Source organism: Phycodurus eques, chromosome 11 (genome assembly GCF_024500275.1).
Source record: "Phycodurus eques isolate BA_2022a chromosome 11, UOR_Pequ_1.1, whole genome shotgun sequence".
NCBI classification, from domain to species: Eukaryota; Metazoa; Chordata; class Actinopteri; order Syngnathiformes; family Syngnathidae; genus Phycodurus; species Phycodurus eques.
The window spans coordinates 17,427,316-17,445,425 of NC_084535.1; the positions used below are offsets into that span (position 1 = coordinate 17,427,316).

General features: G+C 40.3%; 1 protein-coding gene and 1 long non-coding RNA gene across 4 annotated transcripts in view; one reads left to right on the top strand and one right to left on the bottom strand.

Moving 5' to 3' along the window:
• The window catches only part of LOC133409580 (uncharacterized), a 41,678-nt gene that overhangs the window by 5,445 nt on the left and 18,123 nt on the right, over window positions 1-18,110 (bottom strand). For all 3 annotated transcript variants that reach the window (XM_061689800.1, XM_061689801.1, XM_061689799.1), the window contains 12 exons: window positions 11,007-11,110; window positions 10,350-10,482; window positions 10,219-10,268; window positions 7,085-7,190; window positions 5,742-5,876; window positions 5,564-5,669; window positions 5,428-5,489; window positions 3,906-4,031; window positions 3,731-3,822; window positions 3,517-3,630; window positions 2,022-2,218; window positions 829-958 (listed from right to left, as the gene is read on the bottom strand). In XM_061689800.1, the coding sequence (XP_061545784.1) occupies window positions 829-958; window positions 2,022-2,218; window positions 3,517-3,630; window positions 3,731-3,822; window positions 3,906-4,031; window positions 5,428-5,489; window positions 5,564-5,669; window positions 5,742-5,876; window positions 7,085-7,190; window positions 10,219-10,268; window positions 10,350-10,482; window positions 11,007-11,075 (1,320 nt within the window). In that variant the 5' untranslated portion in view covers window positions 11,076-11,110. The remainder of the gene's footprint in view (window positions 1-828; window positions 959-2,021; window positions 2,219-3,516; window positions 3,631-3,730; window positions 3,823-3,905; window positions 4,032-5,427; window positions 5,490-5,563; window positions 5,670-5,741; window positions 5,877-7,084; window positions 7,191-10,218; window positions 10,269-10,349; window positions 10,483-11,006; window positions 11,111-18,110) is intronic.
• The window catches only part of LOC133409581 (uncharacterized), a 107,592-nt gene that overhangs the window by 2,576 nt on the left and 86,906 nt on the right, over window positions 1-18,110 (top strand). The window lies entirely within an intron of this gene.

Genomic DNA, 18,110 nt, shown 5'->3' on the forward strand with positions numbered 1-18,110 from the left:
AAAACAACATTTTCTCAGACGAAGTGCATGACCAACTAGAAGTCCCTGGCTTGTGTGCCCATACTCAAAACGGGACACCCTGCACAGCTTTAATCAACAGCAGAGGGAAGTTAATGTGGCATTGTGTTGTCCCTCAGGAAAACGGTCACGATAGGATCAAAGATGATGACACCAGCAAGTTATTTATACATTCCATGTCTCAGATCTATTGTTACATAAAGGACAATACAAGACCTTCACTGTGTTAAACAAGAATGGACTTCAACTCAGTAACAAACACAAGTAAAACTATCTGTTTGGTCGTTAGCTGTCTACTTTCTGTTACATGGAGAATGACATAAGAAGCTACAAATGAACGCCATTATTAATTCTGGATACTTTGGATGGCTCCATTGATGGCATAGTGACCAAAACTTCATCTTCAATGTGTGTTGGAAGCCTGAAAAAAAGTGAATAGATGGACAGGACAGTCCCATTTTCATTCTGGCCATGGGAGGAAATATAGGACACTCAAAATGGCAAAAACGTAAAAATGAATTAAAACTTGTTATTATGTGACAACCTTCACATAATTCTGCAAGACAATAAACAAACTTGCTGCTTTGCTTTTCATGCTTGGTGGAGGTAAAACGGTACTGTGAACTGATTTTGCATATCAACCTCAGTATATTTTTAGTTGTCAAAACATTATTATTCCCACACTAAACAGTTTTCCCACATACCAACGGGCTGTTTCCCAAGCTTTCCACAAAACTTGTTTTAATGCCAACATTATGCCAGTCCATGCAAGTGCCCGAAGTTATTCAACACAATTTAAGCATAAAGTACCTTAATATAAGTGTCCTGCAGAACATTTTGGAGACGTGCCACCTGTCGGTTAAGATGTACCATGGAGATTTCCTCTTTAAAGACCTGGCAGTTGAGCTTAATCTTCTCCAAAAGATGAACATCAAGCTGTCTGGATGGAAAGACAAACTGTAAAGTCCCTTTACAATCCACTCATGCGCGTATAGATCACAAGGCTAAATTGTGTGAGGCATACTATACAGTGGATTTAGTGGAAGCTATGAGACAAGTTTTGTTGGTATTGTTTTAGTATTTGTGTCATGCTACTATTGTGTCTAGCTGAGTAGCATTTCAATTTGGAGATTGGGAACTACAGGTATATGTTAATTGTATATACATTCACTGGCTAAATTGATCTGAGATCAACTCACAAGAGTTTAATCCAAAATGTTACCTTTAAAAAGATAGTAATGCTCAATTCTTATTGACACTACCAAAGTGCTATTCATTTAACAATATCTTCATTATCGTTTGTGTAGTATGCAGAAATTCCCAGCTGCACTGCATAATATTGAGTGAACTTTCTAGTATTTTGGTGATCATATTAATTACATGTGACAGGTAAAAAAAAAAAAAAAAAAAAACAAACAAAAAAACTAGAACCACAACAATGCACATATTTGATTCATACCTCTCTGAGAATGCCCATCAAAATCAAACATTATCTTGGTAGAGGCAGAAATGTTTGACACCACTTACATATTGGCTCTTGTATTAGGTGTACCTAATCAAGTAAATGTATGTCCACAAAATACAACCAGGTGTTTGACTGGTTTATATTCATCCATCCATCCATCCATTTTCTGAGCCGCTTCTCCTCACTTGGGTCGCGGGCGTGCTGGAGCCTATCCCAGCTATCATCAGGCAGGAGGCGGGGTACACCCTGAACTGGTTGCCAGCCAATCGCAGGGCACATACAAACAAACAACCATTCACACTCACATTCACACCTACGGGCAATTTAGAGTCTTCAATTAATGCATGTTTTTGGGATGTGGGAGGAAACCGGAGTGCCCGGAGAAAACCCACGCAGGCACGGGGAGAACATGCAAACTCCACACAGGCGGGCCCAGGGATTGAACCCCGGTCCTCAGAACTGTGAGGCTGACGCTCTAACTAGTCGGCCACCGTGCCGCCGGTTTATATTCAGATGATCAGAATAGAAGACATTTTACTTCTTCCTGTTAGCGGCAGAGTTGTTGATGTGATCTTGGAGGCTCTGAAGACTTTTCCTTTTGTCGCTCAGTCTTCCTTGGAGCAGTTCCAGTTTGTGCTCCAGCTCAGCTGAGCTGAGCATTTCCAAATTCCCATCTCCATCCGTGTTCTTCAACTCCGAGCAGAATGTTACCAGGCCGAGGTGGAGCTCTTGCACCTTGAGACCGAGAGAGGTCAATCAGTTTGCGCAGTACATTTCAAGGATTATAGTTAAATTGAAACACACTTACCATAATTTCTCGTATATAATGTGCACCCATGTATAATACGCACCCCCAAAGTTGACCTCAAAATTCTGGGAAAACACTTCTACCTATGTATAATACATTTTTACAATGCATGATTTTGCTTCTACCCATATGATCAAAACATGAAGTATTATCTATATTTTGTTAGGTTTTAAAAAAAATAATTATTCTGAATTTAAGCACTTTATTTGAACACGTAATACTTTCTTTTTATTTGCTTGCTCTTCTTTTGAAATTCACAGCCCTACTTTTATTTACTCAATGAGAAAACACAGAGTTGTGCTCATATGTTTGATTACCTGGGCAGAATTTGTAAGATGGGTACAATTCTTTAAAGAAAACATGAAGGACCAGGCGAAACACATTTAATTTAATTTTAATGGGATTCAAATGAAACTGTCAACTATTTCAGAAAAAGCATTATCATTAAACAAAACATAACCATAAAGAAATAAATCATGGTTGTTGTTCAGCCATCAGTCGTATTTAAAAAAACAACAATATTTCACAAATTCTGAACCCTGAACCGGTCGCCAGCCAATCGCAGGGCACATATAGATACAAACAACCATTCACACTCACGTTCACACCTACGGGCAACTTAGAGTCTTCAATCAGCCGGGAGGAATGTGGGAGGAAACCGGAGTGCCTGGAGAAAACCCACCCAGGCACAGGGAGAACATGCAAACTCCACTCAGTCGGGGCCGGGATTTGAACCCCGGTCCCCAGAACTGTGAGGCAGATGTGCTAACCAGTCTAGCACCGTGCCGGCCAAACAAAACATAACCATAAATTAATGATGGTTGTTGTTCAGTCATCAGCCATTAAAAAACAAAACTTTCACAAATTCTGCCAGGGTATGTAAACTTAGGAGCACAACTGTACATATGCAGTCATACGTACCCTTGTCATATTGGAAAGAAAGTGTAGGCTAGACTTTTTTCATAGCCTCTAGGTGGCGCTGGCATATTAGAATGAAAGTGTACACCTTTCTCATAACCTCTAGGTCGCGGTGGCATATTGAAATGAACGTGTACCGCTTTTTCATAAGCTCTAGATGGCGGCATACATTCATAAAATGGGAGCCCCCCCATTTCCCCCTATACCTATGTATAATGCGCACCATTGATTTTTTACATTTTTTGGGTGGGTGCGGGAATGTGCATTATACACAAAAAATTACGGTAATTTAGAGAGTGGCACAAACCTGGAGGATGACATTTTGTAGTGACTCCACCTGCAGTTTCAGCTCCCTGATTCTCTCCTCCTTTTGTATTCCAGTGGAACTGTTGGCCTCTGAGCTGTTTTGGGTAGTGGTGTTCTACAGTGCAAAGTCATTCTTGATTATTTATTTTTTTTATGATTGATTTTGTAAAAAAAAAATAATAATAATAAAATAATGATAATAATAACAGTCTTACCCTTTTACACAAATGCAGCTCCAGCTGCTTGTCAGACGGGGATGTCAGCAGACTCCCAATCTGCTGATCCTGGGAGAGCTCAGCCGTGGAATCTGGAAATAAATGCAGATGCACACATGACATCTTCATGCTGTTGTGATGAAACTACAATGTGTTGTGAACACTTTTTTTGTACCTCTCTGCTCTTTCAGTGAGAAAAAGCTTCTATCTTCTGTCATTCCCAGCATTCTCAGGCACGAGTCCATTATTTTGGCCACCGTTGTTTCCGTTGGGGTTCTGAGGTGAACTATTTGCTCTGACGCTACAACACATGAAACGTTAATGTTAGCAAAATACCTTTATGTCATTGGCAGAGGTGGGGTACCCACTGGTCTGGTCACAAGCCAATCGCAGGGCAAATATATGGCAAACAACCATTCACATTCACATTAACACCTATGGATGATTTCAAATAACAATATGCATATTTTCAGAATGTGGGAAAAAAGCCAATGTGCTTGGAGAAATCCCACAAGCACAGGGAGAGCGTGCAAACTCCACACAGGAAGGCCGCAGCCGAGATCTGAACCCCAAAAGTTGACGTGCTAACCACTAAATCACCATGCTGCCTCTCGTAATTATAATTCAACTAAATAATATTGTCCCGCCAACTCATACAACAACACTGAATACGATTCCATTTTTCACATCAACTCACTACAGATTTATATTCTGTCAAGATTCTGTATGATATCCGGAATAAAATCCGAGTCTAAAATATTGTATGTACACTGTCAGAAATAGGGATAGGGTAAGAGTCACTACATGTCCCTAAAGGTGGCAAGGGTCCTTAATTAAATGTTAAAGTTCAGGAAAACTTCTTCAAGCTAAGTTCTCAAACAGCAAATTACTCACATACATTATAAATTCATTCCCACTAATAATTAACTATCAAATGAAAAAAAAGACATAAAAATCTATTGCATTCCAACAATGTTTATTTTTGATTTACAAATTGAAATGGATGGAGTTATAAAATAAAAAATTTAAACTGGACAGTTAGTATGAAAGAAAGGTGATACATGATACAGGTTTGAATATGAGAATTTAAAGTAGCTTCATTCTTTCTTGAAAAGCTAGGTCTGCATAAATATCCACAAAATATGAACTTTTGAACTTTTACAATAATACACGACCTATTAATTAAAGTTAAATCAAATTTTGGGTTTTAATATATTTTTTCTTCGTAATATATCTATTCATGAACATACTTCCTTGGACTTCTCACCATTTGCGTGCCTCACACACACACACACATGCACGCACTCACACACACACACACATGCACATGCACACACACACACTTTATTTATAAAGCAATTAAAAAACGCAGCTGTGACAAAATGCTATACATGAGACTGTACATTTTAATAACTGTGTTTATGAAGCCAGGCAGAACAAGATGATAGTATGCTTGCCTCACAGGTCTTAGAAATGGATGGATGGATGGATGTCATTTATTTATTTACTTATTTACTTATTTATTTATTGTACATTTGCCATGCCAAAGAAGTCATCATACGTGCAAATATATTAAGCGTCAAAGGCCTACAATTTCCAACAAATCTTTCTCAGTGCTACATTGGGGTTTTCTTGGGTTTGCAACAGTTTCCTAAATCTCTCTAAATCTCAGTTTCATCCGCCACCACATTACTCACCATTAATAGTGACCTCGATCAACTTTGAATTCCTCTGTGCCGTGTAGTTTTGTTTATTATGTCTGGGATTGGGGAAAAAAACCACAGAAATAGGTTAACCATGCATGGGTGTTGATGAGGGCAGACTGTAGCCTACCTGATCTTGAGGGATGGTCGGTTTATGCTCAGACAGTTCACCTGTGGTGAGGACTTAGATTTGATCATTGGCATGAATGTTTCTACGTGATTATAGCCAAAGGATCCTACCGGGAAATAAACATTTCAATACGCTTCATAGGTGTTGAAAGGTTTGTCGAGGTGCATTGAAAGCATACCAAAAGTGCTGGGTGGGTGCATCTCATTATAAATAGCAGACAGGAGCTGCTCCTTGTCTTTGAGTGTGTTGATGTGTAGAGTGTCCAGGATCCTGACGTCTACAGACACTATATCTGCTCCACACAAATTTGCCTCTGCAAGACAAACATTCTCATGTTAATAATACTCATGACAGAGGGCTATTACTCCATTTTACTATGCCAATATTTTTATACTTTAATCCATATTCTGATTAAATGCATTCAATCTAATGTATTTTAATGCAGTTAGTTTTAATGAAATGCCATTGTAACCCAGCTTCAAACTCTCCTAATTTTATTTTAATATTATCATTGTTTTGTCAACAGTTTGGGAAGATAATGTGACACAGGTGTTTGCTTTTCAAGGCTTTTTGTAGTGTGGTGGCTTCGTGGGACAGCGGCGGACTATGATGGCCACGGCTGGCTGGCACTGTATTCATACCATTTTAATTGATGACAGCATAATACATTCGCGATTTTTTTTGTTTTGTATATTAAATTAGCGATTGACCATAATTTTGGGGTGCTGATGTGAGCGTGCAACAATATATGAGCAGTATAAAGTATAACACCAACTACACCAAAGCAGTGTTTGAAAACACAAGCAAGATGGTGTTTTGTTTTGTTTTTTCCTGAAAAGTTGTCATATTGGAGGTTGGGAGATTCCGCGAGATTCCGCTCGACATAGAATCGGAGTAAATACTGCCACTTTTTAGAAGATGCAGCGAGTTTGGTTTCCATTTCTGTCGCTGACGTCACCCCAAGACATGGCGGCATATCGATTTTGGCGATGTAAATGGGACATTCCCAGGGCAATTTGTTATTTACTGATTGCTCCAAAACAGTTTCATATTATTGGAAATTACTGCCAGTTTCATTTTCTTGAGCAAAAAATACATGGTAAACTTTTTAGTGAAATATTGGCCAGCTGGACGCTATAGGTCCTTTAATGTTTTATAACACCGGAACACAAATGCTATTCGTTTGCCGGTCTATGGCGTTTTATATTGTTTGTTTGCATTCAAATTAAAAGTCAATATGTCTATTGTCATATACACTTTAAAAACACAATGGTAGCACTGAGCAATTCAATTCTTACTTTGCTAGTCTACACGTATACAAAGAATAGAAAAGAGAACAATTTTAAATAATGAAAGATAAAGACAAAAAATATCTATATAATGTCACCTGTTTGGTGTCATTTAACATAACTAGATAAAATATATCATCTGTTGTGCAGATAAATGTCTGGCTTTGCTATACGGCCACAGGGCAAGGCGGTGGGGGCAGGTGGTGGTGGGGGTGGCAGACATCTGCCTTACCTTGGATGAAAGGGAGACATTTTTGCAATCCAATGCTAGTGAACCACTGGCACGTCTCATTTGTGTTTCTCTGCCTGAGTGATTTGGCTTCTGGCCTGTTCACCGTCTGGAGGGCAAAGAGGAGAGCGTTCATACCTGCAAATCATGACCAATGTGCTTTCCAATCATTGAATAATGTCGAACACAATTATAGCCTAATGATTGTATAATTGTGTCATTCCACTTAATGCCTCTTCTGCTTTGCAAATTCATAGGGTTAACTGTAGTTGTTTGATGAATACAGAGAAATGTATCAACGGTACACTCAAAATGTATCAGGACCTTTTTCTGTAGACTGAAAACATTTGGGTTTGACATCAAAAGATGAATGATGAGGCAAGAGATCAACAGTTCACCATTTATTTCCAGGTATTTGCATTTGTATCTCATACAAAACTTAGAAGACAGCATAATTTTTACCCACAATTTTTTTAGGTAATCATAAGTATTAGAACAGATAGATTTACACTTAGAACAGACAAAAATGAATGTACTAATATGGAGTTGCAAATCCTTTTGTTGCAATAACTCTATTAAGCCTCTGACCACTGACTTCACCAAACATTTGCATTCTTAATTTGTGGTGCTCTTCCAGGCTGTAACCCAGTGATTCCCAACCGGTGTACCGTGGCACATTAGGGTGCCATGAGCGATCTTCAGGTGTGCCATGGGAAATTAGTACATTTTACTTAACGGCTCAAAACATTATTCATTTACAAGAAATAATGTATCTTTGTTCCTCTATTTATGCCAGTGAGGCATAGTGAGACAGGACAAATAAATACTCTTCTATTTGATGGCAGGAAGTCCATTCAGTAATTACTGTGTATCTACTTTTTGTAACATTTGTGTTTGTTGGTATGCCTTGAGATTTTCCAATTGTAAAATATGTGCCTTCGCTCCATAAAGGTTGGAAATCACTGCTGTAACCACAGGCTCTTTAAGTCCTTGTTTGTTTTGGGGGTTACTGGCTCAACTTTAGCAAGTGAAATGCATGCTCTACAGGGTTTAAGTCTTATTCTTTCACCTGATGAAGTTTTTGTTGTTGTTTTGTTTTGTTTTGTTTTGTTTTGTTTTGTTTTGAGTCAATGTCAATTGTTGCATGATGGATCTCCCACTCAGTTTGTTTGGCAAACAAAATGATAATTTTGCTGCTACTATCATGTGTCACATCAATGAAGATTTATGATCCAGTCTTATAAGAAGTGCTGCAAGCCCAAGCCATAAAATTATCTTTATTGAGTTTCACAGATGACTTTGCATGTTTTGGATCAAGAGAAGATCCTTTTTATAGCAAATGTTTAGCTTTGCCATCACTTTGGTAAAGGTTCATCTTTGTCTCATCAGTCCATACACTTTTGTCAATGACTTTTTTTAAGCTTGTCTTTCCAATTCTTCTTTGCATCTTCGTCATGAAGTCTTCTGCAAATGGTAGATGGCAGCGACTACACTGCGGCCCTTTACTGTTGTTTCCCATGGTATAACCATTTGACATCTGTTACTTACTACACTAGTCATTGTTTTAAAGGACATTCCAAAGGTTTGTGAAATGATCCTGATTGATTTTCCATCTTCTCTCAGCTTCATGATTGTTAGTATTTCCACCAATACACAGCTCGGTGGTTTGTTGTTGACACCTTTGGTATAAATGTTGTCATCACAGGCAGAACCCAAGTCTGAAACTGGGCACTATTTATTGTTTGAATAATCATTGTATTAGGACACACCTGGGTATAAAACGCACTTTGCATTCACATGTTCCAGTAGTCACATAAAAAATGGGTGGGTTAAAAAGATGCTATCTTCCAAGTTTTGTTTTAGATCCTGATGTAAATACCTGTAATAATACTACTACTACTACTACTACTAATAATAATAATAATGGCGGCACGGTGACCGACTGGTTAGCACATCTGCCTCACAGTTCTGTGTGGAGTTTGCATGTTCTCCCCGTCCCTGCGTGGATTTTCTCCGGGCACTCCGGTTTCCTTCCACATCCCAAAAACATGCACATTAGGTTAATTGATGATTCTAAATTGCCCGTAGGTGTGAATGTGAGTGCGAATGGTTGTTTGTTTCTATGTGCCCTGCGATTGGCTGGCAACCAGTTCAGGGTGTACCTGCCTCTCGCCCGAAGATAGCTGGGATAGGCTCCAGCACGCCCACGACCTTAGTGAGGATAAGCGGAACAGAAGCTGAATGAATGAATAATAATAATAATAATAATAATAATTATAATAATACGGCACGGTGGACGACTGGTTAGAGCGTCAGCCTCACAGTTCTGAGGACCGGGGTTCTATCCCCGGCCCCGCCTGTGTGTAGTTTGCATGTTCTCCCCGTGCCTGCGTGGGTTTGCTCCGGGCATTCCGGTTTCCTCCCACATCCCAAAAACATGCATGAATTGAAGACTCTAAATTGCTGGTAGGTGTGAATGTGAGTGCAAATGGTTGTTTGTTTGTATGTGCCCTGCGATTGGCTGGCAACCAGTTCAGGGTGTACCCCGCCTCCTGCCCGATGATAGCTGGGATAGGCTCCATTACGCCCGAGACCCTAGTGAGGAGAAGCGGCTCAGAAAATGGATGGATGGATAATAATAATAAGGTGTAGTAGTTTGCATATTCTCCCTGTGCCTGCATGGGTTTTCTCCGGGTACTCCGGTTTCCTCCCACATCCCAAAAACATGCACGGTAGGTTGATTGAACTCTCTAAATTGCCCGTAGGTGTGAATATGAGTGCAAATGGTTATTTGTTTATATGTGATGGATGGAAATGGATTGATGGATATTAATAATCATCATCATCATAATTATCCAATCATTTTTTAGCGGAGCGTATTCCATTTACAGTCCCTTTCTATAATTACAGGGAAATGTTTCAAATTTGTGCCAACACACAACTTGCTAAGGATACAGACAATCTTACTCTGCAAATCCTAGACACTAAGACTAAAATCCTGAGACTATTTTCAGAACCACTGTTTTGACAGCTCTTGTGATCTGGGAAATATAAACACAGCAAAATCTGTAATTGAAGTCGATCTGGGTCGTGTGCTGATGCCACCCTGAAGGCTCTATTTTGATGATACACAGTACCTTCTCTGGGAAGTTTCCATTCTGGTCCTTACATTTGGAAACACAAGATGCTAAAGGAACACAGAGTTTCACAATTATATATGGTGTCATATGTATTAATATGTCCTTAATAAAACCATAAAAAGACCCACCAACGGTTGTACGTCGTTGCCGTGGCGCCCTCTTCCCATGCTGTTGTTGCTGGTCTGAGGTCTGGGTTAACCCGTGAAAAGTGGCACTCCCAGTTTGTGTGTCCCCTAAACTGAAGGAGCGAGTGATTGGCTTCTAAAACATTGACAGAACAGACCAAAAATCCAGTGTAATCAAACAGATGGAGAGGATTTTTTTCTCTGGCTAGAAATACATTCAGTAAAAGACCACATTAATGTGCTTGTGTTCTAATGTGTGTTCTGCACATATTCAGTGTATGAGCGGTCCACTGTCGTGAATGTAGATTTCTGCAACGCATTCTCTCCTGTGTTTTTTTTAATTTTTTTTTTATTATAGGACTGTACTGAAAAAATATCGATGACATTATAAGCGTCTAGTCGATGTTGATTTGGCTTTCATCACATTAGTGTCAACTTTAAAATATCTGAGGTCGCGCACCCCCTATTTACGGCCAGTAATATATTTAACATCCTGGGTAATCATGCACAATAAGAGCTTTAGTCAGATAATGAAAATGTTTCCTTGGAATGTGTAGAGACTCTGTGGATACCTTTAAATGCATTAGCGATACATGTGTGTGTCTGTACAGAGAACATGTGACATTATGGGCAAAGAGATGCACTGCTTGGCCGTCATACCCTCTGGCGAGTAAATGCATCCATTGTGGGAGCCTTAAGAGCAGGCAGGCCAACCAAAGTCTTCAGCATGTCAGAGCAGCTCACATCGCTGTTGCTCAAGTCATCTATGTAGAAATACAACATGTTCATTAATAAATGCATCCTGGTTAGTGTGATAACAGTTAGGCCTGGTACATTCATAAGGATTATTTTTTTTTTATCTTAAGAGATCGTTTATCTGTTACTGGCCCCACACATAAAGATTTTTAAAAAAGAAAAGAAAAATCTGGCATTTTGATCGTACTGTGTGTGGTGTTCCCCTATAATCTCGACAGCACACCACACACGTAAAGATTCTGTTCTACCACCGATCTAAAGTCCAGTCCTCCATGGAAGAAATTTTACATGATCAAAAACGAAGAAGACACATACCTTAGCAACAACTGGGAATCACAAGCAGTCACATGGAAGAGGAGACATGAAAGGTTGGAATGATTTTTTTAAAGAAAAGTCACAAACTAAAAACATGAAAAGACCATAGTAAAATTCCTGGAGACTGCGTGAAAGTGGACTTTATAGTCCACTGAGCGAGGTCCTGTAGAGGTGACTTCTCAAATGAGGCTAATGGCTGGCGTAATTATCCTTTAGATTCATCAGTCAGGTCGCTTTTGAATTGGCTGGATTCCTTTTCACGTAACAATTCATGTTGTCAGGACTCAGGAGTAGGTCGACTTTCCCCACACACATGAAGATTTTGGTAAGGAAATATTGAACACGTTTAATTATTAAGATTGTCGGCCCCGACCCGTTTCAGTCTTTATAATCTAATATCAGAATTAAAATCTCTTTATTGTCCAAGTAAGAGGAATTTGTGTTGCAGCAGAAGCACACAAAAGAAAAAGTGCACATTGACAAAATTAGCATTGAGAATAAGTTATATAGTAGGGTTAGGGTTAGTTATCTTAAAAAATAAGATCTGGCGTTTGTCGTCTAAGGTCACGAAGGGGAAAGCAGCCCAATTATCTTTGTGCGTGTACCAGGCCTTAGTATGAATGCATGGGAAAACAGTCTGTATGCCATATTATTATTTCTGTTTTGCATCTTTTTTCATTTTTTACAGGTCACCACTGTTGCTTGTAGAAAATTCATTGGCGCTGGCTTGACGGGGTTGCTTGGCAACAAGTCAGACACAATAACATCTACTTGCTGATGTACTTTTTTGACAACTAAAATTCCTTCCCAGAGAAATCTACATTCCTTCATTTTCCAAATATCGTATGGTCAACAAGCAAGTGCCATTTTTGTTTGCTATCACAACAACCAAGAAGAGTATGACATGTAAACCAAGCATAAAGACTTATTATGGAAAAGGATGACGTGCTGGGGTGACCCCTAATGGGAAAAGCTGAAAAGAAGAAGAAGAAGAGGAACGTAGCTTAACCTAAAATCTCCAGACAAATACTGTATGCCTGTAAAGGGTTTTTGTGGCATTTAACAATACATACAGTATTCCCAAAGATGAACAAAAAAAAATATTCCCAAAGATGAAAAAGTCTTGTGCATAAAGTCACAATACATAACGTTATGAATTTTCCAGAAAATGATGCCTCTAAAGTTGCACCATGCTTCAGCTTTCGAACTACCGTCATGCATGACAGCACATAGGCAGAGTTGCCAGAGTTGCCAGTGCTACATTAGCACGCATATTTAGACCCGACTCGCAACAAATCAAGAACGTGTGTCTATGGGATGTTCAATCCATTCCTCCAGAAGAAGATTTGTTAGGTCAGAGTTCACTGATGGACTTCTAGCTCACAATCTCTGTTGTAGTTCATTCAAAGGAGTTTTATGGGTTTGGGGTAACTGTTTTCACACCTATTTCTTTTTTTCAATCATACCTTTATGGACCGTGCTTTGTGAACTGTGGCACAGTCATGTTGGAACGGAAAATTCCCTTCCCCAAAGTGTTGCTGCAGAGCAATTAAAACTCTGACAATTAAGATAATATGACTGTATATGATTCCTATAATGTTATTTTTCTGACTGGATAGGTGAGAGTCCAATTTTTAAAATTCTGAGAACAGTAGCCTTTTGAATTGTTTGCACGGCAAATAATAAATGGAACACATGTTTTCCATTTCAGGTTTTTTGAAAGGTTAGTTTGACGTAGATAGGAGTGCAGATGCAGTTAGTATCAGATAAGACAGTTAATGGGTTTATGTGTGTCAGTGAAGGAATTTGGTCTGGGTCCAGGAGAGACAGGAGGAAGAGGAGGAGGGGGGCAAGTTAGCTGGCACTCTTTTCATCACCTGGCTGGCCTCTGAGTCTATAAGGAGGGTCAAAATGTCAAGTCTACAGCCAAGAAAACTCTGCCCTCTCAGCCGAGAGAGTAAAGCGAGGATACATGTAACAACACGTCTTCTCTCCTCTTTTGGGTCACCTCAGACAAGACTGGCTGAAAATTCTGTGAAAATTCCTGTCTTGCTCAATGACTTCTTTTCACCAAAGATTGCAGAATGATCTCAAGATGGAGAAACTGTTAATGGAAGGTAGCTATACACCCACAGCCCTTCCACAGTCATGCTCAGACTTCACACAGTCTGTATCTTCTCTGAGTCCAAATAAAACAAGAGGACAGAACACTTTGGGCAGGTTCAGCGACAGCGTTGTTGCCTTATAGGGTGAAATTAGCAGCAGAGGAGAGATGGACGTTGTTCCCAGCCTGAGCAGGCTCCATCAGGACATGTCAAAGCTTGAGTGAACTCTCATACCCGAAACTCCTTAGCAACAATATTACATCCTTGCTTGCCAATACACACAGACGCATTGAGCAATCAGCCGTGTGAGCCGTCAGCCATACAACCCTTAAATGAAGGTTTCTATATATTTAGGGGTCATAGGTGTCCCAGGTCCTTATATCTTCCATCCATCCATTTTCTGAGCCGCTTCTCCCCGCTAGGGTCGCGGGCGTGCTGGAGCCAATCCCAGCTGTCATCGGGCTAGGAGGCGGGGTACACCCTGAACTGGTTGCCAGCCAATCGCAGGGCACATAGGAACAAACAACCATTCGCACTCACAGTCACGCCTACGGGCAAATTAGAGTCTCCAATTCATGCATGTTTTTGGGATGTGGGAGGAAACCGCAGCGCCCGGAGAAAACCCACGCAGGCACGGGGAGAACATGCAAACTCCACACAGGCGGGGCCGGGGATTGAACCCGGGTCCTCAGAACTGTGAGGCTGACGCTCTAACCAGTCGTCCACCGTGCCGCGTCCTTATATCTTGGAAAATAAAATCTACAAATTATTTTCGAGGTTGCTACACAACTTGGAAATAATGTTTTCGTCATAAAATGTCATTCCATGATGTGTCCCACCACAATGCTTTGGAGAATCATGGTCTTGGAAAACCAAATGAATAATTTAATAGGCCGACTTTTACTAGTAAATTGTGTTCTTCAAACATCCACGAATCAACGTGTGATAAAATACTGCCACCTTGAATAGTGTCTAAGATATACGTACCACATGAGCACTCGTCCCTGATACAGCTGTCACTCCGTGACACCGACATGTATTTTGCTGTCCATAATGCACTCAACATGTAATAAAAATGTATTTTGAACATAGATTAAATTATCTGGGTGATGCCCACATGGCCCAATTTAGTAGTAGTCATTTTAAAATCTTTAAATGTCAGAGGACAAAGATTTTAGAGTCCTGACATCCTCGCAGGGATAGCTTGCACTAGCTGCTTTAAGCTAATGACTAATTTTTGAGTCAGTCAAGCACATGAAAACAAGCACACATATTTAAAATAAATGTAAATTAATGTTTTTTACGTACACATATCATTCCCTCTGTGTCTCTAATGTGATTATTTTTATTATTTTTTTATTTAATAATAATAATAATAATAATACATTAAACTTATATAGCGCTTCTCAAGACACTCAGACGCGTTCCACTAATCAGATGAGAATAACAGTAAGGTGAGTGAGCAGAAACCCCGGCTGGTGGGTGTCCGCGATGCTGTCCACCGCGGTGGAATGCAGAAAAATCACGCCGGCTGGACGTCAGGGGACGCGGAATGATGTTCAGTAGCTGAGCTCGCTTCACGCATGTTCACGACTCACAACCGAAGCCGGTGTTTGAGAGCTTGCTGAGAGAAAGATAAGTATGTGATAATTTAGGCTAGGTTTTTTTTTTTTTAATAAGGTCCATGCTGTGGCGGGTGGGAGCATGCTATGACAACGTGAGAGATTGCGTGATTTCCGAAGACGAAAAACATGGCGGCGCCCCTTGCATAGTCTTGAAAAAAAAAAAAAAAGCTACTACAAGATAAAATTTCTCTTTTCACAAGTCTTTTTCAACGGCGGATGGTCGCTTCGTTCTTTTCTCTTTTCCCTCGCCAGCTCTGCTAGCAGCGCTAACTTGTAGAGAGCCACTTGCCATCTGCGCAGCTACATCAAAGCCGCTCGTCTGTCATGGAGGATCTGAACCATCGAAGTTGAGCTGCCGCTGAAGAGAAAAAAAGCTGCTACTTCCACTTCAACTGAGGATTTACTTGATTCGACAGAGATACAGACGAGTGTCCTCCTTTCAATCGACACGAAATTGTCAATTGCACTTGATTTGCTTCGCCCGGAGATCGTCGAACTCAGAAAGAGCTTGGAACTCACACAACAAGCGAACAAGCTAAGATTAGATAATACTGCGCTTCGATCAAACATGATGTAAACGTCAGCAGAACTACAAACTCTTAGACTGGAATATAAACTCATGAAAGAAACTACGTTGGACATTCAATCAAGAAGCATGCACGACGATCTAATTTTCTCCGGCATTCCAGAAAATGCTCCGTATGACCCCAAGGAGCAGATTAAAAAGTTTATGATGTCCGCGCTCAAGATACAGCAAGATACAGTCGACAAGATTATTTTTCACCGTGTCCACCGATTGGGAGGCCCTCAACCAGGAAACCGACCACGTCCCATCAATGAAAAATTGAACTCTTTCAGCAAAAAGTGTTTGTAAAATCCAAAGGTTGGGAGCTCAAAGGAACTTTGTTTGGAATGAACGACCAGTTCCCCAAGGAAATCAACGAGAGGTGTAAAATGTTGTACCCGTTCATGAAGGATTACCGCGACAAAGGCAAACAAGCGTGGTTAGTTGTCGACAAGCTATATGTCGACGGCCAACTGTTTCGTGATGCCAACGTCACGGCCTGCCGCTTCTAGATAAGTACCGTATTTTCACGACCATAAGGCGCACTTAAAAGTCTTACATTTTCTCCAAAATGGACGGGGCGCCTTATAATGCGGCCCCGCTTTATGTGTGCACCCAGTTCCAACATCTATAAATGTTGTTGTGTGATGAGCGCTCCGCTCGACTATTTTTTTGTTGTTGTTGTTTTTAGCATTTCCTGTCGATACGCTACTTACGCAGAGGAAAAGCGGACGTGGCTGTGGACAGGGGAAGGATGCTAAAGCCACGCCCCCAGTAGGGATATAGCGCCGGGTTTTTTTTTTTTTTTCTTTTTTTTTTTTTTTTACCGCTTTACTGACTGGGAGCATTTCCGGGGTGCGCATTGTGCAAAACAACATCGGTTTGGCTAAGGACCCCCGAGCAGCCGCAAGAGAATTCAAGATCAACGAATCCATGGAGGAAGCAGGAAAACGAACTTCGCCAAGTCAAGACGTTTCCGCGGAAAAAAAAGAAAAACAAAACACGGAAACAAGGCGAGGTGGCCCGAGTTGGAAGATCAACTCGAGCAATGGATTAATGAGAAAAGAATAACTCGGGGCTTGCCATCATTCCGGGAGGCTTAACCAACTACTGGACATCCGTGTAAACAGGGTGTTCAAAGGGAAGTTGCGAGTGGCGTGCAAACCTTGGATGACAGAAAGTGAACACAGCTTTGCTAAGACTAGGAGGCAGCGCCGGGCGAGTTACGCCACTTTTTGTGAATGGATTGTGGATGCTGGGCTAACGTGTTGTTCGAGCTGTCGCACGGCAACGAGACTGCCTCGAACCTGGCGTGTTTGATTGAGAACTTGCCCAGATGTTCATTTCCGATACAGAACATGATTACTTTGATGGATTTGTGGATGAGGAATGATCAAAAAATAACGTGAGTACATTAAATATTTCACTAAAGTACAACCGAACTCAGTTTTGCTCCCGCTGCCTTTTTAAAAACAATGTTTTAGCGTGCATGTAAGCTACCGTATGTTTTAAGCTAGCGTATGTTTTACCATGCCTGCGCCCAATAATGTGGTGCGCCTTATGTATGTGTTAAATACAGAAATAGACCCCGTAACTGAGACTGCGCCTTTTAATAAGGTGCGCCCTATGGTCGTGAAAATACGGCACTTCTTTTGATCTGTTGTCGTTATGAATTGTAAAAGTGTATTGTATTTTGTTATTTTGTTTCATTCTTACCACTTTTGCTTAGATAAACAAAAACGGAATCGCGCATGCCACCAGCATGAATCCTCACTCCTATCTCTCTGCTTTCCTGCTCTACTTGTTTCCACACACACTAAACAAACAAGTCACTCAAAACTCTTCTTGCACACCACAAACCATCACCACATACCATATTATCCCTTTGTCACTGTTTGTTTCCTATGTTCAGTGTTTGTTCGTTACCCTTCTATGTACTCTGGCTTTGCAGTACTTAAATATAGCATCTCTATCACCCTCTTTAAATAACATTTGTCAACACAATACCAAAAAATCTCCAGAAAACTGTCAAAACAACAACAACAAAGAATGCATAATACCAAATCTATTTAAAATTATGATACACGCACCCATTATATGTCACACTTAACATTCGTGTCTTGGAATGTCAATGGCGTTCGATCACAGGCAAAGAGAATTAAGATTATGGATTATACCACTGAACATAAAACAGACCTCCTCCTATCACAAGAAACGCACTTTACTAAATCAGAAGAAAATTGCCTCATTGACTCTAATTTCACTCAGGTTATCTCGGCCTTTTATAACGGTAGACAAAGAAGAGGCTCAATACTAGTCCATAAAATACTACTTTTTACAATAAATAGTACAGTAGCTGGTCCAGAAGGCCAATATATACAGGCTACATTATTTAACA